The 27,212-nt window shown below is 37.0% G+C and overlaps 1 protein-coding gene across 1 annotated transcript; it reads right to left on the reverse strand.

Annotated features, from left to right (window-relative positions):
- Positions 1-361: 361 nt before the first annotated feature.
- MYOZ2 (myozenin 2) lies at positions 362-18,786 on the reverse strand. The gene is made up of 6 exons (XM_005433763.2): positions 18,637-18,786; positions 17,981-18,084; positions 12,751-12,920; positions 9,796-9,925; positions 7,886-8,069; positions 362-788 (listed from the first exon to the last, which is right to left on the reverse strand). The coding sequence occupies exons 2-6, from the start codon at positions 18,054-18,056 to the stop codon at positions 557-559; spliced, it is 792 nt and encodes a 263-aa protein (XP_005433820.1). The 5' UTR covers positions 18,057-18,084; positions 18,637-18,786; the 3' UTR covers positions 362-556.
- Positions 18,787-27,212: the final 8,426 nt, after the last annotated feature.

The following is a 27,212-nucleotide window of genomic DNA, read 5'->3' on the forward strand; positions in this document are numbered from 1 at the left end:
ACGTGGGTATTGACATCCATAATTAAAACTGAGTAAGATCTGGAAAGGAGGAAAATGGACTGAATTTGTTGTCATTGAAATAACAACAAAATTCTTAACTTTGGCTGAAAGCAGGGTTGGGAAATAACGTTGATTTGTCATAGCTTTTCTTGAGCAGGCAGTACGCGAAGTGCACTAAGTGCACTGTTGTGGTGTTGCTCAGTTGTTTTACCATAATCAGCATCCCTATCAAATCAAATCCCTTGATAGTGGTGTCATGTTTTTTCTTAATACACTTGTTCTTAAATGGCAATCAAAGATTTTAGAAAGTAAAAGGAAGTAGAAGAACATGTAAACAGAAATAGAAAATATCTCAGTAACATTTGCCAAATTTTTTTATTTATATTACGTCTACAGATGAAACTAGATGCCAGAGAAGAGTCACTGTATCAGACATTATTACTTATATTCCAGCTGCCGAGGAAAAATTTTGTCAGTAGCCTTTAGTAATATTTGGACCAAAAACACAGGGATGTGCAGCTTTCAGCATTTTGTACATTGTAGAGTGCAGCTTCTCTCACAGGTCCTCTGTTTCTGGAACGGTGTTGGAATCCGAAGGCTGAATGAACACTACAGGAATATTCTCGGATGTCCATCCTTTAGGAGTCCTATTGAAGGATCTTCTGGTAGCAAGAGGGTTTGCAAGGATCATGAATCTGGGATCATTTAGCATCAATAGATTATAATCTGGTACCTTGAATTTAACAAGCTTTGATGCTCTCTCAAAACCACCAAAGGGAGTAGCAACTCTGTAGATATTAAAGAAATAAAAGTAAAATGTGATTTTAAAAATACTTGTTTTCTTTTCCTCCCAGGAACTGAAAAGAACAAAGTCTATTCAAATGATAGACATTTTGTACAATTGCTTGTTTACATTTTCAAGCTTTTGGGGAAAATATTCTGATTGTTTTTCTGTCAAGTTCTCTAAGATCCAATTTATTTTCCCTTAGATAAAGCCTGAAGCCTTCTTGAAAACTCAAATGGACAGAAGAGCTGAGGGAAAAAGATGTTGCAAGAAAACCTTGTCTTTGGTGAGTCAAAGCTTATTTTGTTGGAATCAGTTGGTAAGTCTGAAAACATGTTCAGTACATTCTCTCCAGCAGGTAATTAGTTTAGGAAGTTCTCACCCCATTTTCTCCTATCCCCAGTTGCATGTTCCTCCCCCTACACTATATTTCAGCACCATATTGTTGTACCAGTTAGAATGTATGCAGTTTGTGCTATAAACTTGGGTCACTTAGGTGATCTGGCTTAAACAAAGACCCTTCAAAACAAAGGAGCATTTTGAAATACAAATTATTTCAGCAATCTGGTTTATATCATTATGCTCAAACAATTGTAGGAATACAAGGAAGGAGGCAGTAAAGCATAATGTGAAGCAGAAAGGAACGGCCAAAGACAACAGGCTCTGGAAAGGAGGGGAAGGGGTGAGGACTTCTTACACCAGCTTTGTTTCTGAAGAAAATGTTTCTGTAACTAAACCTTGAAACACTGGCTGAAATTGACCCCTAGTCTTTGGCCAGTATTTTTCATGTTATTGAATGTAAATGTTCCCTCTGGCGATAAGCCTGAGAAACTAAAAGATAAAAAAAAAATGAACAGGAACTGTTACATGCATTTGCAATTTTTTTAAAACAACAGTATTTCCACATATCTCTCGTGATTCCTTTATATTTGTGGGTTTCTAGGCTGAATAAAAAAAAAATGCCTGATTTTTTCTGTCATTTTTTCCATACTCCTTTGTATAAGCAAACATACTATTGTATGTGGTCTGCACTTTGATCAGCTGCATAACTTTGCTGGGTTATATGCTATAGAGCCAGTTAAGAGTGTCAGATTTTTAAGCTACACGTGAGCACCTTATTTCTGCAAAGCTAGATACACAGTGGCATGCAAAAATGAATTTTTGTTGAAATGGAATTTCACCAGCCTTGGTACTTGTGTGTTTGGTACAAAGTGACAGATTTGCTGGTATATACTTCCATTGGCTCCAGTATTATAGCAGAAGCCTGGAGAAATTAACACCAACAGAAACTAAAAGAGATCATTTGAAGATCTGACTAAGAATTTCAGCAAGATAACTGTAGATAACACAAAACCTAGGGAGAATTAACCACACACACACACTCACAAAGAGATTAATTCAGAAAAATGAATCCCTGATGTAAAAGAAATGGTACTGCTCTGTCATTACACAGATAATTCACTGAATTTTGTTACAAGCAGCATTTGTTAAAGGGGATGGTGGTAACTCCAAAAGGTTAATCCTGTTAGACATAAAAAATTATGAAAGTTCTAGGCATGCACATTTACTGAGAGAAGAGCACTGCTTTGGATTAAGCTTTAAAATGTTTCTCAAATGAAGATGAGACAAGATTTTGCAGCAGCAGCCAGACCAAGCATTAAATTCTCTGCAGGTCAAAGGAAATTCTTTATAAAGTGCCTGTGGTATCAAGCTTTTCTTGTGAAACTGTCTCCTAGGTCACAATGTCAAACAGGGTATGCTATGATACTGATTAAAAATAATTGCTTGGTAATTGGCACAGTGCATGTAGTGATCTACATCTTACAGGATAATAAAGATTGGTTTAATTGCTGCTCTAATTATGATACACATTCTCACATTGTTGTAATATTTAATTCTCATCAATATGTAAATTAAAAGGATAATCAATATGAACATAATAATAATAGCTGTATAAAATGCAAAAGAATTCTATAGTGTAAAACATCCTCTTTGTAGTATTTTTGGGTTTTAAATACAGGATGTTTCAGTGGGTAACAGAAACAGGAGGGTGTTCTATGGAATTTCTAGTATCCTTTTGGGTGAAAAAACCCTCATGAAGTTCCTACACAAAGTCTGGCCTCAAAGAATTATGCATTCCTGTGTGCTAGGCAGAAGCACATGATGATCAACATAAAGGAGAGTGCAGTAACTGGCTAATAGAGGTTAATTTTCCTTTACAGCAGCAGTATATTTTTGTGAGCAATAACCTGTCTGACAACATGGTGTTGTAATGACCTGTGTTGTGTGTACATCAACTGTATCACTTGAGCTCTGATTCATTGTATAGAAGCCTAAAATGCATGTGTGAAAAATTCCAGTAGTCATTGCTCATAATATGGGTGGAAATGCTGGTTCAGAGCCATAGGAAGTGGCACCAGGAAGTGTAAGAGATTGTTTAATATTCACTTTGCATATTCCTAAAAAGTAGGTGTGTGATTTAACAATAGTAGGCCCAATCTTATTTATTTTTAGCTGTTGTTTTAGCAGGGGTTTTTTTTCCTGCAGTCTTTCTTATTGAACATTATATTTTCCTAACACAGGAGAGTACTTGTGGTTGATTATTTGGGAAAGTCTGAAGAAATGTTTTAACTGTATTGTATTAACACCTTCAATTAAATAATTACAAAAATGTGAGTTTCACATTTGAAAATGGACTCTCATTCTTAGAACATTCTGTTTATTGTTAATTCTTGTGAGAAAAGGAGACACATGAGCTAAGAACCTGACCCTGCAAAATACTCAGAGCTTCATGGTAGCTTAGTGCAAGAGCTAATGCCAGTTTCACAGAGGTACTTAGGTGCTAAGGAACTGGCTAAGCACCCAGCTTCCACTTATCTCACATCAGTTCAAGTTAGCACCCAAAATTCCTTTGAGGCTCTGGTCCTCAGCATTTTTACAATAGAGGTCAGAATCCATTTATCAATAAAAACAGAGCCCAGCCCAGATGGACTGGATTCCTGTAGTGTTTTTGAAACAGTAGTCTTTGGGAATTGAGAAAGCTGAGCAATAATTTATCTGGTAGGAGAGGCAGAACTAGTCAGACTTGCTTGTCTTACGGCTTGACTGAGTAAGATGTAGTGCTTTGTATGTTACTCATAATCCTACCTTTGCATTTTATCCAGCTCCAAGAAAGCAGATGGAATAAAGGTACTAAAATTTAGCTAATACTACAAACTCCTCAAGAAATGTAGATTCATGGTGTCTTTCCCACAGGTGATTACTGGGTGCTTCCACACTGGTAAAAGAGGCAGGAAAATTTTTCACTAGTAAATAGTTCTTCAATCCTGATAGGAATTAATGTCCTAGAAAAATCATATAGCATTTCTCTGCTAGAACAGATTCATTTTCATCTAGGAGGAGGAAGGGTAGCTTGGTCTGAACAGTATATTCAGAGAGCTTCAGAACCCAGTTTCTCTGATTATGCACTCTGTCTAGTGCTATGTGCTGTTAAACCATTGCTGGCTGTCACACAGAAAGCCTTGCCTCAGAAGGCAAATGCACTTGACACTTGCTCCCACTGCTTATTCATTCATTGACCTGCCAGCATTGCAATGTCCCTGCAGCATAAAATGTGTTGCCTCCTCATTGGTGGGGAAAAAAAACACCTGAATGCTGTTTAGTGCTGAATATACCTTTAGGCCATGCATCTGTGTGTCTTTTCCAACACATCAGGCATCCCTAGCTGCTGAAGTTGTGTTGCTTTTACAGATATTTTTGGAACAAGGAAAGCTGAAAGGAACCTGAATATGACCTGTAAAGTCTGAGTGCTGTTTTAACAGATACCACTGAATGAGCTAGGAATAATCTCGGGCCGTTTCCTTTGCATCACACTTACTGTTAACCACACCCCCTCCTGACTAATGATGACTGTACCAGTATTTTGCAGGAAAACAAACATAATGACATTTTACTGAATGATGAAGCATGATAGAAAGCCTTGATTGATACCCTTACTGATAACAAAACGGTCCATTATATTGCACTTTAATTGCCTAATATAGTAGCAATTGCTTTCTCTCCAAGACTGCAATTAAAGAAGTCAAGGATGCTGTGACCTAGATGCACAGAATGACTTAGTAGGATCTAGACACAGAAGTCCAAAGAGAGGTATCTCACTCTGTGTGCAAAGTCCAAAGGCTGCTACATTCATGAGCTGCCTAATGTTTTCCTTATATAAATGATCAGATCTACCTTTATCTTAGCTATACTGGCAGCTGCACCTATCTTACACCAAAGCCCACCTGTGATTCTCTAATTAATAATCTTTTGCCTGAAATTCCTTGCTTGAAAACACATATATGCTACTGCAGCAATTGACCAAATAGGCACTTTCACTCAAAATCCATGGTTATTAATGTTGAACCTTTTTGTCAAATAATAGTATAGTATGTCTGTGACTGGAGTTGTTCTGCAAGAGGTTTGGATCCTTTTCAGTCTGAGGGGATCTCTTTGTAAGAGTGGTCCTCACTGCTCACATACAGTGTTCCAGCAAAAGTACTACCCAGAAATGAAAAAAAAAAAAGTACTTGTTTTAGACAGTCTAGGACTCTTAGCATAGATGTCAGGCCACACAACTAATAGAGAAGTGTAGGTTCTGTTTCCTGCTCCTAAATCTGTTTGCTTAATTTACTGTAAGCAGTAGTTAAAGAAACTGCATTGAATGATCTGGGAACTCAGATGTAGGCCCAGGTTTCTCTTTCCCCAAGTGAGTTTCTTAATTGTTTATCTAGAAAAATATGTTTGTATTTTTGTAGCCCAAAGAGGTTTATTATTTCCTGTACTATGGCACAGGTCTTGATAAGGGAAGTGGAAAGTATTCCCACCTCTTCTGTGGAATAGCCAGAAACCATGTTTTTACACCTCACCTGAGGGTTGGATATTCTTGTAGAAATAAACTCACGTGACCATGTTCTAGGAAAATGATCTTTCCAAGAAATGAACCTTATTGCCTATACAAATGTTAAAAGAATATGTGACCCCTTCTCTGTTTTTGGAAAGGAAGACCTTAGTCTAGCCCTGATCTGAAGATAGGCAGACAGAACTAAGTGCTGATGGCCTTAGCAAAGAGAAATTTAAGGCACAATTAGCCTTCTCTAGAATGTCTTCTGTTGATTAGTTTGGCAAGCAGTGTGCTGTCTATTTTGAATCCCATAATCAGACACCCCACTTTGGTGTGCATTTTTAGGAGTGTAGATACCTAAGTCATGGCTGTGAAGTGCTCTCCAGGGGGCTTGTGTCTTGAGTTTTGATTTTGCAAATTCTCAATGTATTTTTGGATCTGCTGCTTCTTGGTAGAAAACATAAATCTGAATGTACTGTATGTAACAGCTTTTCTAGGTCCACCGGGCATCTTTATTTTCTTCTGGATGTGGATTTTTTCCACGACAAGGAGAGTTGGTGGGTTATATTTATATGCCTTGTGTTTTGGATTTAGCAGTTTCACAATCTGGATCTGGATTTATGTGCCACGTTGTAGGTTGTTATGGCAGTTACAAGGGAGAATATTGACCTTTCCCTTACATGAATGCATGTGTTTAAGAAATTTGGACTGTGTTAAGCCACAGATCTGCCATGTTGTACAAAGAGAAAAGCATGACAGAAAGAAATCCAGACAGTTAATATTGTAAAGAGGACAACTAACAGAGAATATGGTACCACAGAGCAGCTAAAACTCCACAAAGAAGCCATCATATACCGTCCCAAGACATATAGCCCTATTAATGGGGCCTCTGTGCCCTGTCTGATCCTGTCTTTCACAGCAGCAACTCGTATGCTGGACTTAGAATCTTTCTTGTGAGAGGGAGAACGGATTCTGTCTCTATTCCATGTATATGTATCTTGGGTTGGTTTTTTTTGTTGTTTTGTTCTGTGTTTTTTTTTTCCAGTTACAATTGCCATAGTACATAAACTGTGCTCTTACTGTTGCAGTGTTAGCAGCTGTGGCACATCTCTCTGACTTGTATTTGTTATTTTGTTTGCTGGGAAGAGGGTGCTACATAGACTTAGTTATTAACATGGCAATGTATATTGCTGTTAGGAAATCAGAATTAGTGTAGTGTCTGCGGTGCCAGTTTTGACATTGAATTGTGTGATTTTTTCAGTCCTTGTACTCATAGCTGGGGCTCACTTCAACGGCAGGAACTCAAGTGGTGTTTGTGGTATTTTTCTCGAAGTTTATATTGCCATGAGCCATTTTGTTTTTCAATAGATTTCTGTGTGGTGTTTTGAGGAAGGGGTTTGTTTTGGCTCAGCTATCTGGAACTCAGCAGCAGTTATTCAGAGAAAAATTATCCTTAATTTCAATAAATAAAGATAATGTGAATCGTATGAATGAAAGCAAAAGACGTATGTGTTTTAAAACTTCCAGAATAGTTCAAAACCCTGTGTTGTCCATGTATCTAGAAGTTCTACTGAAAGCCTTAGTATACTAGTTACTATGTAAATAACTTCACTCTCAGATCCCCTTCTACTTTTAAGTGCTTTTAAAGTCTTTTTGTAATGTTTTAATGTTGTTAATTTGTTGCCAAATGCAATTAAATATGCAGTCTGCTAAGTATTTGTTGTGAGGGATTGGTTGATGGATAAAGTTCATTGTACTATCATTGCCTAAAAGAAAAAACATGAGTTGTATTAAAAATACCCAACAGTGTTTTTCGTTGTACTGCTTACAAAGTTTTGATTGAGTTTCCCTGATACATCTTAAAATCCTGTGCCAATTAAGTCAACAACAGAAATACTGAAAAGAGTTAAGTGTTGCTATAGCTCATGTTTCCCATTTATTGAGTACACTGGATTATGATTCTTTCTTTCTTTCTGTCAATGTTTTCAATAATTCATCGTACATTCCTAGTTCTGCAAATGAGTTTTGGGGCCATACTTCAGAGAGATACTAGTTCCCTCCTTAATGCTGTTATTTGCCACTTGTAAGTTGTATGAGTGTTCATGTTTATGGATATACTTGCAAACACAGGTGGTAGATTTTTTTGCAGCTGGTGGAAACATTTCATTTCACAGTAATTTTTCTCTGCACTGTAAAATTCAGTGTCCATTCAGAATTACCTGTTAAAGCTTCTGTAGTCAGGCAGCTCTGGCTTTGCTTCAGGTTTAAAAAGTTTAGGATACAAAGCTTCCAGCAGCTCTGGATCATCCCTAATGGCTTCTATCCAGGGAGACTGATAATACTTTGGCACAGAAGTAGTGTTGAACTTTTCAGGAGGAATTTCTTTCAGTGGTCCAGAATATCCTGCAAGGCAATCAAGGCAAGACCATTATAATACTACTTTGTGTTTTCTGCTTCCTTGCCACCATCCTATATAACTAGGAACTAACATACAGGTATTTCGCTGTTAAGTAAAATGAACGATTGGATGAAGTCACCTGGCCAAAGCGACACAGAAACAGAAAGCTGGCAGTGGCCATTTGTAGCCTTTCAGATAACGGCTCCAAAGTATTCTACCTTCTTTTGATGCTAAGTTTGTATTAGTTTTACATAAATTTGTTTCTATCCTTATAAACGTTTGTTTGAAACCAGACTACAGCTACACAGCCCTTGAGCTGAATTAACAAAAAGATTTTAAAAACAGCCTTTTGTTTAAAACTAAGTTAATTCTATAGTCTTTGAGTGACATTTCCCAAAAGTGTTAAAAGGAGTTAGGATCACAGCCATTACAGTGGAGTTTTTGCCTTTGCCCCTGGCTTAGATGCTGTAAATGTCCTACCTACTTGGTTCTCTGGTCCTTTTCATGATCTGAAAAAGTGAAGAATCGGTTGTTTTCTCTGCATAATCATCTGAGGATCAGGCTCTGATCAGAATTTTATTAAATAAATAAATTCCGTATTCTGTGTGATTTCTTCTAAAGCCAAGTACAGTATGGCAGGAATAAATAGGGGAGGGGGGATGAAGCCAGACTTTAATGTACAATCTTAAGAATTAAAACCAGTGAAGGATTAACCAGTTATGAGTTATACTATTTATTTGAAAAACAAGGGAATTATGTTCTACCCTTTAATCATCTTTGTTACTGCTGTTTCCTTCTATAAGCTTAAAAACCACTTCTGATTTCATATCTACTCCTTTTGCCAGACCTTTTTTGCCTAAGAAAAGGTTTGAAGATTTCTGTCATGTCTTAGCAATAGAAATTACCCCTGTTGACATTGTATTTGACCAATGGATGCACAGAGCCTTAGCAGTCACTAACAGAGTAGCATTGACCTAGTTTGCATAGACTGGAAAAGGTCTGCACAAAACATGCATTGAGTAATTCTGAACAAAGAATGAATTTGTAAAAAACAGTCTGCTCATGGATAATTCATAAACAGGAAGAAGGGCTATATCACTGAATAAATTAGTTAAAACAAATTAGCCTTCTCTAGTCTTTAAAGAATACCAAAAAAGGCCTTCTTTTAACTCACTGCTTTAAATAAAGAAAACAGTACCCTCACAGTTAGGGACTTAAAGAAGAACAGTTTATGCAGCCACAGGCAAATTCCTTTTTAAGTCACCCCTCTGTAAAGGTTTCTAGCAAAACTTACATGACTTCAGTTTTACATTTGTAGGTAATTAAACTACAATGGCCAACTTTCAGACTGTTGAGCATATTAGAAACAAAGGTTTGGCAAAGAAAAGTCAGTATATTAATCTGGTTTTAAATCTGAGGATCTGTTCCTCAATGTTTGTAAGACCAGTAAATATAGAAGCAGTCTCTCTTGATATTATTGTATTGTTTTCAGTTTAGGCAGAAGTAGTACAAAAGGCGTATCAAATCGTTAAAAATTAACAGAAGCGACTGAAGAGCACCACTTTACGTTTCTGTGGGAGATTCTGATTACTTATCTGACTCAAATTTATTGATTTCTGATAGTGAGTCCATTAACAAATTCTTGTTGAAGATACTGTTTTATGAAGAGGTCCTTCCTCTGCTGTGAAATGAGAACTAAATATATTTAATGTCTGTAAACTCATATATTACCTGGGGCGATGTTGTCAGGATGTGGTGGGCTCCGGGGATCAGGTGTATTAGGAGGTGTCATTGGGGCATGCTGGGGAATTCCTTCCACACTGAGGCCATCCATTTTAACGCTCTGTATGGGCTCTCCGCGCTGCATTCAAATAGAAATAGATATTATTGACAGCACAGGAAAAAAAACCCCTCTGTGATTCTTTCTTGAGAGCTGGAGTGATGCTGCAGTTCACAACCCAAATCGAAGACCCATGGTGTGCTATCCAAAGGCATACTGTCCTGATGTTTGGTACCCTGTTTGCTAGATAGCACTCCCCAGATTTTCTGGCCCTCAGCCAAAAGGTGAAACAGTTTCACAACTCTCTTACATTGGCTATGTAAGCAAAAGAGAATAATTTTTCAGTGTTAAGAATGATATCCCAGCACAATTTTAAATGTCTGCATTACAAGTGTGTGAACGCTTTATTGAAAGGATCGAATGTGTTGTGAGCTAGGTCAAGATGACTAAAGCCTTATAACTATCCAGCTGAATTGTCTGACCTTTTCCAACGTTTTGAATATTTAAATATTGATATCCAGTCTACAAAGAGAGTTCACTTCTGCTTACACCAATCATCACAAAATCTATCTGTGCATATGGGCTCTGTGGTTCACAGCGAACTTTGGCAGAGGGGCCCATAAAATGTGTCCCCTGGATCACTAGGCAGTAGAAGCTGTTATGTGCCAGACAGAGCACCCTTGCTACCCAAAGATTCAAGAAATACGGCAAGTTTGAGCCATGTGAGTTTCAAAGCACTGATTCTTCAAAGCGGCTCTTCCCCTATCAGTTGTAAATTCACTGCATTTGTTGAATTGCCTTTGGGATTTTCTTTTCCGTTATTTGTAATAGAAATAACAACTTCACTGCAGGTCACTTTCTGGGGTTCTGTGATATGCTGTTATTTTCCACCCTCCGATCAGGTCATCCGTTCTAAGGAAACATCCAAAGGCTTAATCATTGTTGCATAAATATAGAGTCTCATAAGAAGTCAGTATCTTATTTTAGCTATGACACATAGGCTAAAACCAATTTAAATATAGACTGTGTTAGAGCAAGAGTTTCTTAAAGTAAGAAAGCAAACAAATAATACTTGTTTAAAATTGAAACAAAAAAAGATCAAGGCCATCCTTAAGTATGGTAGAATGATTAATTTTGACAGGCAGAATCATAAAGATGGTGAAGACAACACCCGTGTTGGCTAAGTAGGCATTTAAAGGAATGGAACAGAAACCAAAGAAGCATCATTTTTTCATGTGTCAGCATGTCATACTGACTGTACAGCATGTGTACTTTATGTGTTTTGGTGGGAAGCAGTAGACTAGAGGGGAACCGATCTGTCAGACTGTAGCAAAAGCATGGAACTGGACACAGAAACTGATGAGTTTGAGTTACTCAGATTTTTTTTATACAAGGTTTCTTTTGTGCAGATTTATTTTAAAAAGTCAGATTTATCAAAACTCAAACCTGATCCCATTTGATCCCTGTGGAATTTAATTTCCACTGAGTGACCAACTAAAGAAGTTTAAAATACCTGTACCATAAAAAAAGAAACTTATTTTTTTTCTTCTATAACATGGGATATTAAGACATACTTTTCTTCCTGAGTAAAGTTATTTTTTTTGTATGGGAAATATAAAGGCCACAGAATTACAAATGTATTTACCTTAACAGTCAATGAAGCATAGAGAATTCCTTCTTCAGGAAGAGAGAACAGAAATATTTTAGAGATTTCAGCTGTAATCTTGGAAATACTGAACTCAGCTCCAGTAATCCTCTCCCTGACTGTTGTGAGATCCCTGAACATTTTGGTTAGCATGGAAGTGGTAAATTGCAAATGTGTCTTTTTTGTGTGTGCTCCCAAAGCCTCATTATGAGATACAACTAGACAAAGAGTTTCCTTAAGAGTCAACAAGTTGCATTCGTTTTATTGCTTATGATTAATATACAAGTGTGTGGGTACTTTCTTTAGTAAAATATACAAAATTATTTCTACAAGAAGTATTTCCTAGATGAATTAATAATAAATAACTTTTGTAGCACTTTTTTACTTTCATCTTCAAAGCATCGTAAAAGTACGGGGGTGAATTCCACTTCTTAGTCATGTACCTTTGTATCTGGAATCAGTGAGGGTGCACAGATATAGCAGAGAAGCAGAATTTAATACAGTACTGGAATTAGAGGGGCAGCTTGCGTGCTGTTTTAGACTAGGCATAGAGTATTCACATTCAAATAACTAAACATTGCAGTGCATTGGAGAATTAGTTAAAATTTATGAATGTTGTTGTTCCTATTGTCAGAGGTTAAAGAAAAGGTATAAATATTTTGCAAAGGCTGCAGATGAGACAGGCGCCAGGTGCATTTGGTTCCTGCCATGAGGATGCCCAGGGTATCACTACTGCTTTAACCCTGTTGCTGAAGGACTAGTTTAAACAAAAATTGTCCTTTTTCTCCGTGTTGAGATAGGCAGGCCAGGAGTGTATTAGTGCCAGTTGTGAGAGTCATTTTGCTGCCTGGGAACTGAGTTGAGACCACCAACATATTTTAATAAAAATACTTACTGGTTGCATGAAACAGACTCTCATTTCTTCCAACCTTTCAATATCATTAACTAGTTAATTTTCAATAGTCAATGAGCCAATTATTACAAGATAAGAACTCTGATCACTAGTAACCTGAATCAGGTTTGAATGAGAATGATTTGTAGCTGATGTCCTTAAGTATTAAGGCTTTCAGATTTTTTATTTCTGTAGGAGCTCAATAAAATACAAATGGCTCACTTCATGTTAGCCTCATTCTAGTACAGAATTTTGCTTTTATTCTTCCTGAAACTACAAATTAATCATGCACAGTCTGTATCATGAGCACCAAGGAAACGCAAGCTAGTCTCACTGTGTTTCATTAGTAAGTTCTTACAAAATACTCACATTTCTTGGCTTGTTTGCTACGTAATGATAATTTTCATATGTGTATTTGTCAGATCTCCGTTGACGTCTCTTGAAGAGTCTTGCACCTCTGTTGCTGAGTGTTGATAGTTCCTCTACCATGATATCTCTGGGGGTGCTGACCTTTTTTCCAAGGTTTAAACTGGGTGAGACTGCAATACAATGGATAAATACATACCTCTGTTCTCTTAAATGCCTGATATTGCATACCCTACACCTGAAATCCAACAACATGTTAATGCATACTTAACTAATACATCGCATACAACTAATACATAGCTTCATATGGTGTTAGTGAAATTAATCATTCTTCCAGAATTTCAGAGGACAGTATTGAACACACAAACCTGTTTTGTCGAAGATGCTGAGCACCTCAAGCTCCACATTTACTTCAGTTGAATGACATTCAGCTGTTATCAAGATCAGGTCTATAATGTCCTACACACCATCTTTACAGCAGACTAGTAAAAACTAGCTTCTGCTGAAACCAGGAACAAAATTCCATCTGAACCCAGAGTTCTCACATCAAACCTTCAGTTAACTCTCTGTGTCCTGAATTGGACTGATGATCAGGTAACCCCTTTTAAACATACCGACCAGTTTCTTACTGCTTATAAACATTTTATTTTCAATTGTTCTTTAATATTATGTTTGCTTTTGAAATCCAGGGCACATTTTATACTTTTAAGGAAAGTTTGCATTAAAGTATCTATTAAATAGTATTTTAAAACTGTTTTTAAAGAAGCTTCAGAGTGAAGCTCAAGGTGTTGAAAACGAGAGCCCTAACAAAGAATTATAACATGCTTCTATGAATTGATACATTTAGAACATTTTTATTTTAATTCTCTCTAAGAGGAAACTGAATTACTAGATGCAATATTACTTTATTCCCTACTTGGGAAAAATTCCTGCTTTTTTTTTAGTGACCTCCTAGGGGATTTGAAAATGAAAATGCATAAGCAGGGGAAGGGGACATCAACTGGAACTGTAAATGGAGAGCTCTGGATGTCAGAAACGCTACTGATCATCCTTATGGTAATGTTCTGGAAACTGGGATGCGGGTGGCAATAAGCAAGCTGTTGCTTAGTGACCGAACTCTTTTACTAGATGTCCTCAACCTATACATAAAGCTTAAACCTTAGACTACAGTAACTTCAACACTAAATAGACTATTTTCTACTAATTTATTTCTACTTAGAAGTTTGTAGGATTTAACAAATGTAGCAATAATTAGATTGCATAGTAAACCCAGAATTTCTAATAAAATAATTGCTATTGCCACTTTAAAAATTAATGGTTAATTAATTGAAAGTGTTCTCAGTTTTTCATAAACTTCAGGAAGAAAACCAGGAAGAGCAGTGTACTTTGAGGATTGTATCAATGATCTAGTATGTTTCTCTCATACACTTATTCAAAGTCACATTCTGTTGTTTCTTCAGTAATAAGACATTCTAATCTTCACATATTCTTATGGTCTACATGATTTAAAATTCTGAATTTGACATACATTTTAATGCATTAAAATGAAATGAAAGCAAATTATATGTAAGACACTGTATCTTGCTTTTGGAGTAAGCACACAGGAAGCCCAGTTTAAAATTAACATTACAAATTAATTAACTGCAGAAGATACTGCAAAGTTAATATTGCATATGCAGAGCTTCATTTTGGGTAAATGCCAAGTTCAACATAGCATATGTCTCATAGTAACTTTATGCTGGAAAAACAATGTGACTTGCTGACATTTAGGAAAACTTAATTGAGACAGGTATATTAAATACTTAGCTGAAGTTATAGACAACAGTTTTCCATATGGTAAATCAAACAAGTTTGTGGGGCCTGGGGCGCATCAATTTTGATCCAGTTACATTCATACTGATTTCAGTTGAATGTTTGCAATAGATTTAACTGGCGCAAAAGCAAGCTAACTGTATTGTCAGCTGGAGCATGCGCTTGTGCTTTAAAAATAGTACGCACAGAGAATCCTAATAACCTCCTGTTGTTTAAGAGGTAGCTACAAAGCAGAGTGTTCTTAACATGGAAGAAAATGACTCAGCTTGCTCAATGTAGCTATATCAGTGACAGTAGTGGGGTTTTGGCTCTGTGGCTGAGATAAGCGCATTGGTTATTGGCCTGTGGCCCAAAATTTAGACCCACAAGTCATATTTTGATTTTATCATTTCTCAAGATTACTGCAGGGGTGTGGACTGTTGGATGGTTTTATATTAGTAAGTAGTAAGAAATTTACCCCTCAAATCAACAACATTTTCATGTAGGAAAAGCTTTTCTTCTTTGTACGCTGAGTGGGTAGTATGTACATCCTCAGAGTCTGGGGTGCCAAGGTGATTGCAGATCTCTGTCCAAACCACTCTTGTATTCTTCTGGGACACACTGGATGTTGCCTATTTTGGGCCTTGCTGTTCCCTAACATACAGACTGTTCTTGTTAATGTTAACTGAAGGCTCCAAGGTACTTTGTAACCCACAGTTGTGTACTGTTGTGTATCCAGGCAGGATCCCAAAAGCCTAAGTGTGAAGTTCATTTGAATCCCTTGCCAACTAAAATCTAATCATCTGTCTGGTTTTTATGATGTGTCTAGGGATTGTTTCAGTGTCAGTGCAGAAAAGGTGATGAAGAATGAGAAAAGGAGGACATTTAGAGGATGATGGAACATCAGTGTCATAAATGGACAGTGTAAATTAATACTAGAAGTTTCATTCATAGTTTAATCCTAATCTTAACCTTTTAGCTTCATTTCTTAATATGTTCCTGCCAAGTCCTTCCTGTCCTATGCTTAAAATCATAACAGACTCTATTTAAATATGATTTATATAGTTCCTCCTGCATTCGCTGCCTAATCCCCCTTTAATCCTCCAGTTTACAATCTTCTAAATACCTTAATCTGGATCATAAATTTTAATTATGAATATCATATAGTATACTTATTGTTGTATCAGAAATAAGATTTTTTAACTATATCATGAAAGACAGTTAATCATGTAACTACGGAAGTATGCCTTTAAGAAATAGTGTAGAACTGGCCGTGAGATTTAGTGTAATTGATGGCTAACCTGATGAACTCTGAGGGCCTCCTTAAACATATGTATGTACATACATGTTTACCTCTACCAAGTAGCCTTAGAAATGTTATGATTAGTCCAAGTCTGCTAGTGAAAAACCGAGGGCTTGGGGAGGTCACTGTATCCACATGCTGATTTACTACTACAGGCTCTCTTCTGAGACCATAAAAGGGTTTACAGTTATTGTCTATTCCTGCAGCATTTTATGACATGTGGAACTTCTCTAAAACACAAAGTCACATCCCACAAGCCAACAGGAGATGTGGACTTCTACTTATTACCAGTCTTGCCCAGAGGTTGGTATTCTTTGAGACTTGGCAGATTTTGTAAGTTATCCGCAACTGTTTCTGTTCTCAATGTCTTTTAACAAGGCATTTGAGATTCACTGTTTACCTGAAAGCATCATAATAAAGAGGGGCTGAAGTAAAAATGTAGTAGGTATGCTTTCTGTGTGTCATTTCAAGCTACCAGGGCTTAACGTTACAGAATCTTCTGTTATTGTTTACCTATGTTGTAGACAGTGCAGAATTTCATAAGTCTGTGAGGTTGGCTGAAACACTACATTTAATTTTTACCTTTCAATATCCCAGGCATCCAAAGAAGATGCAAAAATAGAATGCACACTTAAAGAGTTAGTATTGCCTTCAGTGGCCACATATCACAAGCATATCTTGTAGGATAAGCTGTCGTATCTGTGTGTATGGATCTAAACTTGACAGCAAATCTGATAATACGCAAATAATAAAAAGGACAGATTATAGGAGGCAAAGCATCAGCACAGATTATCCAATAACGCCAGTGATTTCAAGGACTGTATGGTAGATTTATTAATATTGCTATGAATAGTAGCAACATTTACCATGTGAAATGCCTAGTTCCAAACAAACGTATGAAAGACATTTTTTTTTTCCCCTCAAGCTTACAGGCTATTTCAGACATATATAGTACTTTGGTTTACAATACCAAAAAATAATGTAGTAGTAATGAAATCTGTAAGGGCAGACTGGCTTTCAGACTTAAGTGTGTGGTCAGTGGAGAACAGAAAGAGGAAGAAGATATTTGCTTAGGAATAGAAATTACAGAAAAAAAACCTATGGAAATATTGTAAATTCTAGGATTGGGCACTGAAACTCCTAACAGATTTTTCTAAAAACTTTATGTCCCTTGTCCTACTTTTCATGCAATCACAATGCTCAGTGAGGGAGTACAGAAACCGTCCCCAAATTCTTTGGAGCAAAAGCCTGCAAGAAAGATTTTCTGTACTAGAATTTAATGTTCAGTTTTATCCCATGTGAGGGGTATAACTTTCATAAATTCTAAATACTAATGGAGCTCCTTGGTTTTTCAGTGTGGCTTTTGGGGTGCTTATCACTTTTAAAAAACTGATCTTTTATGTAGATGGTAAAAAGGCTTCATGGGGAGTATTGGAAGGATCTCCAAAAGCATCCATCATATACCTAATGAAAGCCAAGGATATTTGTATTCCCAGCTGAGTTAATTGCTTCTTAAGTTGTCACGCTAGAAACATAGTTTTAAGAGCCTGTTTCAGAAAATCAAACTATACCTTCCTATAAGTGTCTGCATTTTCATCAACACAACAACATAAAAATGTAATTTTTTTTATATAAGATTAAGTGGTGGCTGCACATTAGAGAGAATTGCCAAATGCTCATAAAATTTGTTAGTTACAAAGATGAAGTTTGAGGAAGGAACAGAGATGTAAACATTTATTTCAAAAGTTTTTCTCATTCATATAAAAAAGCGGAGTGAAACAGCAAAATAGAGGATACAGATCAGCATGTTTCTTAATGATAGCCTTTTGAAATGGAATGAAGTCATGTTATTAACCCCAAATAATATTCTGAAAGTCTATCCTAGCAGAATGTACATCAGCTGTTAGATTACTTCATTCCTCCACAGCAGTTGTTCATCTGAAAATAGCTTTCAAATGAAAAGAGGCAACTACAAAAGGATTAGTTACGATAGGCAGCATGATACTCCCACAAGATTATTTATGGCAAAACACCCAGAGACAAATCTGTAAGAGAGTAAAACTCTATGATTAAAAAAAAAATGTATTAGGGAGGGCTAGAGGACATTGCATATACAGTAAGCTGGGTTTAGCGCTATACCATTTCTGTGTATTTCATCCATAATGGCTGATGCTTGTTGTTTCCTCTCTTTGACCATGGCAGAATGTGATAACATTGTGATTTTCTGATACGATTTTTCCTTGCTGAAAAAAAACAACACATTTTTACATTGTTTAGCCAACTTGCACAATTTGGCCAACTTTAATTTCTAACAGCCTGTTTAAAATGGCTGAATAGTGAAGTTAGTTATTTCTGATTTAGAAATACTGCAGTTTTAATTGTGCAAAATGCACTGGCAGTTCTTGCTTGCACACAGATGCTAGGACATATTCTGATGGATAGAAGATTTGAAGGAATGGACTTTGAGTTGGCTGCATAAATTCTGTAGCAAAAACAGTGTCAGTGGTCTAGGCCTTCTCACATCTACACATATTAAAAATGTAAATTGATAAACAATATTTTAATTACATCTTGGTTTATGATTTTAGAAACACTACATTTTGACATTTCTTAATCTAATACTGAATTTGAGGAACTAAATGAGATGCTTTGTCATCTTTAAAGAAAGTGCATTTCTGACCAAGTAAAAAAATAAACATAATTTTAATTGCAGAGTCAAGAGGTTACATAAATGTCTTTTATATGACAGTTTGTAGGACAGACAGTCAAAATATTTCAGGAAACAATGCACTTACCCTACTGTTTTGTTGTGCTGAAAAAAGCGATCTCAACCCTTTAGTTGAAGCTTCAGAAGTTAGTTATGTATGGGGATGACCTGCCTGGTCCAGGGTGGTTTCTACCCTTGTGCTTGGATCTGCATGGTACCTAGTACCGAGACAAACTGGGGGCTGACCCTCTTCAAAGGGATTGGCATCCAGCTGACATCAACTAGTTATATATAGAATCAAACACTCCAGCCACTCATATCTTCCTGGCAAAAGAAGAGAACAGAAAAGATTCAACTGCACCCACAACAAAGAGAGTTTATATCCCTTACAGAGCTTACTGGAAGATTTAATGGAATGCTCCTCTCGTACTCATACAGATCATCTCCTCATCACCTCTGAGAAGAATAATCTCTGTGTTATAACCAGGAAAGAGACATTTAAAATAAGGTGTTAAATATATGGATGGGCAAGACTATATCAGATGAGAATGGCATGGGCTAATCCTTTAGTGAAAGATGAAACCATGCTTCAGTGGCTAAAGTCAGTGGCAGATGGCTGATACACAAAGTGTGTTCTGAAAAGGAAAAGAAAACTTTTGGGGTATTATATGTGGTAGGGAGTAATTGCTCAAAAAGTACATGCCTTGCAAGCTGTTATTCAGAATCTCTTCATTTTTGTTGTGCATTAGGAACAGAAACCTGCAGTAATTTGCAACTTAGTAATATTCAGCATTCCAGGATACCATTGTATCAGGTTATCAAAGAAATGTGTGATATGTAGAGCACAGATATTTCATGACAGCAAGCAGCTTTGGACAGAAACAGTGGCAGAAGGAAATATTCCCTCATTACCCTCTTGTCTGAATGCAGCTAGCTGAATTATGGGGTTGTAAAAGCAAGATGAAGTTTTTGTATTTCTGATTTGGATTTGGGTTTGTTCGCAGAAGTTCCTTTTTCTTCTGGAAAATGGTGGTTTGTTTGGCTTGGACGATTGATCAGAAAGTTGCTTGGATCCTAATATGACAGGAGAAAGGAACTCTGACTGTAAGCGAAATCTGGAGTGTAATTAAATACGCCAACACAATGTGCATAACTTTTCAAGCAAGAAGCACTCTAAGACAGAGACAATGTATGTGCCTGATGCAATGTCCTAAAAGCCTGCCTGTCCAACCAAAAAATTGCATTACTTTTTCCTCAAGTTTTCTATTCCTAGGCTGAGCTTTGCAAAACATTTTTCTGAGATTCTGGGCATCTCTGCCCCAAAGAGGTGTTCGTTTTAATCCTCGCTGTCAGGATTTACCTGCTGCTGTTACTCATTGGTAATTCTTTTCTAGTTTTTGTGCTTGGATCAGCCACTTTCAACAGAACCAGAAAGCACGGTCGAAGTCGTTCTTGAATCTTACGTATTCAACTAAAGGCCAAGATTGTTCTCAGTGCCTCATGACCAAGCTGTCAAGTGGGATTGCAGGACAGTCTGTGAAGGGTTCATACTACCCAGTATTTTCATTAATAACTTCAGTGAAGAAGTAGAGAACATCAGTTAAATGCCAGTCTAGGAAAATTACAGGTGATCTATAGGGAAGAATTTAAATGTTGAATTAACTATTTTTATCATCTTTAAGAAAGATATAAAGATGTCAAGAACTGAATAAAATCCAGCCAACACATGCTAAGGAATATTACCTGCAAGGAAAGAGTGAAAGAATTTTTTTTTTTTTGGCTTAGCACAGTCAAGAAGGAGGTGAATTGTGATGGCAGTCTCTTCATGTGGAAAATGAGTCTGTAACCTAGATTCCAATCTTCTTCACAAAGTCTGGAATAATAAGTAATTTTATATCAGAAATATAGACAACATATTATGAACTTTATTTCCTGGAGGGCCAGAACATTTAGCGATGTTGTGGAAGGAACATCCTTGGCAATTTTTTAAGGCAGGTAGTTTAGACATACTGGTCCTGCCTCATAGCTTGGGTATAAACTCAGTGACTGTAGATTTCACTTTCAGCCTTAATGTTTGTATAATTCACATGAGAAAATACACCCCTTAGATAACAATCCCACCAGCTAATTTATTAGGTTAGTGTTTTGCTTTTTGTTGGAATTGATACTGGAATTAGCTTCTGCTTTTGCAGTTTTATTTCCAGCACTTAGCAAATCCAGGAGCTCCTGTTTGGCGTTCACAAAGGGACCATACTCACAGATTTCAGACACAGATATATGTTTTGTTTGTGTTTAAGATTTTCACAAGCTTTCACTTGTGCATCCAGGACCCACTTCTGATTTTGTTTCCAATATTTTAATATCTGAATAATTGAAATAATGTAAGAATATCAGATGTTGCATTTGGTGGCCCTGAGGAAAAAAGTGAACATAAACACTGAGGTGTTTGGAAGTCTTGTGAATTCAGCCTGTTTATTTGTGATACTTGTGTGCAGGTTCAAATGTTTATGTCAATATCGGCAGTTCAGCAAAGTGCTTCTGATTAGAGTTTTAAGAATGTTTTTAGTACTTTTGTTTATTTTGAAACAATTACCTGGTTTATGTGTTGTCACTTACTGTATTGTTAAACTTTCAAAGAAAAAGCAGTGATAGCAACTTACAGATGACAACCTGAAGCGACTGATATTTTTATCTATCCTAGATAAAAATTCTATCCTAGAGTTTCATTTACTGCTTAATAGTACATTAATTTTCAGTTAATTTTGCCATTAACTGAAATAGAAATAAGCATATGTCATTGCAGTCGGAAGAAAGAATGTTTAACTGTCTTAGCTGCAAAACTAGAACTGATCTTGTTGAATGCTACTGCTTTCTTTTATAATGCTCAGAGAAGTTCAGGGCCCTGTAAAATATACCAAGTTGCCACATTCATATATACGTGTGACTAATAGAATGTCCATAATAATGAGCAAAGATTAAGGAAGGTGAAAGAATTGCAGTACCCTGTGACATAGTAACAAAAATCAAACCTTGCATTTCAATGAGAAGTATTATTTAGCAAGTGGCAAGCTAGGATGATTAAGTCAGCCTGCAAACAAGGACAACATTTATTTGACTTCTTTCTTTAGGTCATTTTTGTTTAGCTAAGTAAGACTTTCCCATTTGGTATTGTCTTTTCCAGCACCTTGTGGGATCTTTGCCATCACACTACTTCCTCTGAATTGCATGATTGACCAGAAAGAAGGCCCAGGCCAGCAAGTGGAAACAGCCTGAACTACATAGAGTCATCCACTTCTGCAACTCACTTCTCCCTCATTTTCTGTCTTTTCTGTCCTCCTCTCCTCTCCTCTCCTCTCCTCGCCTCTCCTCTCCTTCCCTCTCCTCTCCTCTCCTCTCCTCTCCTCTCCTCTCCTCCCCTCCCCCCCACCCTTTCCTCCCTTCCCCCCACCCTTTCCTCCCTTCCCCCCTTTCCTCCCCTCCCCCCTTTCCTCCCCTCCCCCCTTTCCTCCCCTCCCCCTCCCCCTCCCCCTCCCCCTCCCCCTCCCCCTCCCCCTCCCCCTCCCCCTCCCCCTCCCCCTCCCCCTCCCCCTCCCCCTCCCCCTCCCCCTCCCCCTCCTTGGAGACAATGAGTTACTATAGTTTTCCCCAAAACAAGACTTAAACTGGAGGCAATTTAAGCACTGGATAATGCCTCCATTCTTAGCAGGTGCTTAAATTCATCCTGAGACTGTGACTGCCCTATGTGCTTCGTTTTATGCCATGAAATGAAATCAATTAACTATTCAGTATTAAAGTTAATATATGTGTAGTTTCTTATTCATGATATGAGTGAAATCAAGAGGTTCAGAGATTAGATATGCCTGTTTGTAAAAAAGGGGGTTGTAGTTACTACACGATGACAAAGTCACTGCTCAATGAATGACCTAACTGACATTTCTGTATCCATCTTAGCTTCAGACAGCTATTTACAGGTATAACTGTTACTGTGAAATACCTGATTGGAGCCAAAGAATAAATTAGGCAGAGATAAACGGCCAGCAGTTGGTTTTTTAAATTAAACTGGTCCTAACAGATGTGGGGGTCAATAGAGCATTGCAAAAATATGAGATGCAGGAGTTGCAGTGCTTAATTTCAGTAGCAGTCACAACAGAAGTGTTAATTTTTTTAAACACAGACAACTGGAAAATGTTGTAGCCAGATTTACCTCACAGTAGCTTTCCCTGTATGTATAGGGTGTTTGGTTTGTACTAAAGTCAGTTGATATGTATGTAACAAAGAAAATGTAGGTAAAAGCTGGCATTAGGAAAAAGCTTATTCCATTTTTCAAGCAACAAATTGCTAAAGAAAACCTTTGTTTTATTATATTTGTTAAAACAAAATCTTAAAGAAACCTGCCACATTTTCTGTCACAGGTCTTTGCAACTTGTATTTTTACCTCTAATGTGTTGAATAATTTTCTTTGTCAATTCTTGCACCTTCAGGAAAATCTGCAGACATGTTTTCACAAATTTAGAATGAACTAACTGAATGAATGTTTTTCTTAACAATAGTAGGGAGGTTTGTTATGTCTTTGTAAAAGTTAAATCCTGAAGAAGGTAGATCTGTAACCCTGTGTTTACTTAAATACTGAAGTTGAGCTAACCTAAACCTCCCACATATGTTGCAAATGAAACTAAGTACTTTTACTGTTACAAATTTTCATGAAATACATCTTGCATTCTGACAGAGGCAGTACAGGGTTCCCTATTTTCACTTCTAAATTCAAATTCTTTTGAAAGAAAAAAAAAAAAAGATTATAATTATCTGGAATATACTTCCATGCCTATGAAAAGTGTGGAAAAAAACATTTTTGTGAATATGTCCAGTTTTAAGTTATGTCTAGGGTGAAAAAAATAATTATTTTTGCAGATGAAGAATTAAGTATTTTCATTTCTATTATGTGCTGGATTGGTAGTGTCTCTGTAGCTATGTTGGACAGACTGGCAAGAGATAATACATTTCAGGTATTGATATAATGTATTCAATAATATACAATGTATTCGATAGACTTTTCAAAACATTGTTGCTGTTGTCTTTCTGTTCAGGATCCAAAGACTATCATTGTTTTTCTGGGATCCATAGGAAGACATTCTATGATTTAGTATTCATGTTATCCTCAAGTTTTTTTAGAGAAAATGGGATGGTTTATTTGTAGAATTTAAATTGCCACATCACATCTAGTAACATAGTTTACATAGAAAGCTTCCAAAAAATCCCCAATAAACAAACCAAAAATGCACAAAAACCCGCAACCCTTCTGTTTTAATTGCCTTGCCTGTAACATAAAATGACTTAAAGGAAGATGACAGGTGAATGTTGCCCTTATTCACAGGCTCACAGGCTGGCTTAGGCATCCTAGTTTGCCATGTGTTAAATAATGCTTGCCCTCATTGAAATACCTGGTTTGATGGGTATAACTCTTTGGAAACTCTGGTCTGTATACGGCTGAAGTTAAATAATCCTAAATACATGCAAGAAGCAAGGAGCATTTCTTCAACAGCATTTTTTCCATGCTGTGGAATCCTTCTGCATTTAGGACAGATGTATTAGAAGGACATTTGCTGTGCAAAGGTGGTGATGGAGCAGAGCTTCATGTTTTCTTGGAGGCACAATATGGTGCCGACTCCTCACTGAGAATGGTACAATTGCCTCATCAGCCCTGGGGATGCTGTAGTACTGCAGGGATGGTTGTAGTTTGGGCTACAAGAACAACAGATTGGGGGTCACTTCTCAGAATTTATCACTTAGAGTTGGCTCACACTTTCATACTTTATTTCCAGCCTTTGAGAGTTGAAAGACTGTAATTTTTAAGAAAACACAAAGCTAAGAGCCTGATTTAATCCCAAGAACTAAGGCCACAAGCACAGGCCTGTCAGCAGCTGGCCAGGAAGCTTTAATTTAGTATGTGCATTTTGTTATGATCAGTAGTTGAAAACTCATTAATTTCTGTGGGTGGTCCATTGCACTGTGAGGCTAAAATATTGCTTAGGGCTTTTTGTCTTTTATCAAATGGATACAAGTCTTCTCTACTACTTGTAACAACATTACAGTTTGACACAGTGTCACAAGCATGGACTATGCTTGCATCAGAAGCTCTTAAAGAAAGAAGCCTTGCTTCTTAAATGTTGCATGGTATGTATATCTCTTTGACAGGTCAGTGTTTGTTTGGAAAGAAGTCCTTTTGATACTGCATTCAAATCTAACTTCTTTCTCCATATCCAGTGAATCTATTTAGATGCCTTCACTAAAGGATTCAGATATCTGAGAATTAAATGTCATTGGCTTGTGATACTGGTACTGTGCTTTTAAAAAGGATTCCAAAAGAAAAAGAAGTTCAAAGAAAAGACTTGCCATTTTGCCAAGATATTGAACTTCTGTTTGCTGAAGAGTGCCAAACATCAAATTGGCAGAGTATCTTGGGGCTTTTGTTTTTTAAGGTGAAGGAGGAAATTTTAGTCCAAAATACATTCCGTAATTGTTAAGTATGTGTTATGCTTTTAAAGTATTTGAAGATGCAGATCCAACACAAACCTTAGCGTATATCTGATTTTTATGAGCTCCATTGATTGTATTAGTTCAGCTGATTAATTTCATACTTATTTTCCTAACTTTGTGTAGACAAATCCAGCCATTTGGAATTAAGGTCCATAATTTGGACAATGGTTTGTAATTAGTGTGTGTTTTTAAATGCATTGCAGGGAAGGTACATACTAATTTTTGTCTGACATGCCTCAAGCATCTTTTCATCTTTTTCTGAAGAAAAATGATGGAAAGCTGAGATTCTTGTGAGTGCAGGAGCTGGAAATCAAAAAAACCCACCACTTTGAAACTTGAGATTAAATTCTGAAATGTTAACAACATTGCTGTCCTTGTTCTGTCTTGCTGCTCTTCATCAGTCCTGACTCAATGAAAAAATACTTGCCTTCTTCATATCTGTTTAATTCTTTTCTATCTGTTGAGGCAGCTACTAGATTGGTGATTATGCCCAGTGATGCTGGCGGTACTTGTTATACAACTGTCTTTTCAGTAGGAGTTAGGAGACAGTCACTAAGATGCCATCAGATGACAAAACCTTGCATGTGGCTTCTTTCTCCCTTAAACTACTGAGAATCAGAGGGGTGTCCAGAAAGGTTATCTGAGTACAGCTCATGTTTGTGAGAGCAGAAATAGGACTAAAGTCTGGCATAGCTGCCACACGCATCATAGCCATGCCATAATGATCAGCAACACTAGTGCAGGCTCAGCCACAGAGGTGTTCAGGTCAAACATTCTCTCCAGTTTCACAGTTTAACTTTGAAGTGGCTCCACCAGTTGAGCTGTTCTGCAAGTCCTAAGGGTTCCTCAACCTGTGTCTGATAAAATTTGTCTGAAATGTGTTATAAAATCTTCCCTCAACAACCAACTGTAAACTCAGTTACCAGGCTTAGAATGTTGACCTAACTTCTATAAATTTGGTCATTTGAAACTAACTCAGAGAAGGCAAGACTTTAGTAATGAGCAGGGCAAATGTCTTTGTATGTGATTTACAGTTCACATGCTTGTTTTTAAGTCAGGACAGTGTGAACTCTTAAAAATAAACAAAGAAGAGAGCAAAATTCCACCACTTAAAAATCAGCCTTAAAATGGTATACACTGGTAAACAAAGCTGAGAATAATCAGTAGGGAAAATAATTTGTGGTTTCAAGAAAAATAAAACTCCTGACCCTACCAGTAAACACCTGTTCAATTTTATGTATGCTTTCTACTGATTTCAGCTAGGGGGTTACAGTTCCAAAGCTAGACTTGACTAGCTGAAGCACAAGATGACAAGAAGGGTGGTCTGTTGGACAAAAGAAAAGCTTCTAGAGCTAGAAACAAATTTGAACAGAAAAAAGAGTATTTGAACTGTGTTTCTCACACCCAAGCATAAGCAATATCAAGCCTGTGTTTATTAACTATGGCTTATATAGCTTTTCACGCTGAAATAATTTTAAACTAAATATAAAACTGCCAGCCTGAGAATATCACCTAAGTGTAAAGGCAGAGAAGTTGAGATGGAGTTGCAGCTAAGTAGGAACACTGTGGCATGCATTCACAGGAACTGTGTTGGCAGGAAATAGTCAGTAAAAAGAAAAAAAAGGAATCAGGTGGCCAAGTGTTTTCTTGGGAAAAAGTTGGCAGGAAAACACCCTTGCATAAAAAAGACCCAGTACAAATAAGGTGGAAAAGCTTACTTTAGTGCTTCCTTTTTTTTTTCCACCCTTGAGAAACAGAAGTTATCAACATTTTGACTTGCTTCAAAAACAGGCGGTCTGGCTGGCAGCCATAGGTAGGCCTGCTGTGAAAACATTTCTGTGGCTGATATTAATACTTTATGGTAACCATTACCATCCGGAAAGAAGCACTGTACAGAGTGTTAACACAGTAACTGTTTTATTGCTGACGTATTTCAATTACTTTAAACAATCTTTCCTGAAACAAATATATAAAGCAAGCACATTTTCTGCAAGATATAAAATAAACAGATGAATAAAGATGATACAAATAAAAGAAGCAAGCCATATTGCAAAGCCATCTTGTACAGCCTATCAATAAAGAAAAAACAAATCGTGTAAAACTGTTGCAGGAAAAGTAGTTTATTATAGG

The sequence above is a fragment of the Falco cherrug genome, chromosome 1, assembly GCF_023634085.1.
Source record: "Falco cherrug isolate bFalChe1 chromosome 1, bFalChe1.pri, whole genome shotgun sequence".
NCBI classification, from domain to species: Eukaryota; Metazoa; Chordata; class Aves; order Falconiformes; family Falconidae; genus Falco; species Falco cherrug.

What these genes read in the sequence shown, in the direction of transcription:
- MYOZ2 (XM_005433763.2), bottom strand. Translation starts at nt 18,056, where the DNA reads ATGTTATCACATTCTGCCATGGTCAAAGAGAGGAAACAACAAGCATCA. An exon ending in TAGCAAACAAGCCAAGAAAT is followed by an intron (nt 9,926 to 12,750) that starts GTGAGTATTTTG and finishes ATTTGAATGCAG; the next exon opens with CGCGGAGAGCCCATACAGAG. An exon ending in TCCTGACAACATCGCCCCAG is followed by an intron (nt 8,070 to 9,795) that starts GTAATATATGAG and finishes ATTGCCTTGCAG; the next exon opens with GATATTCTGGACCACTGAAA.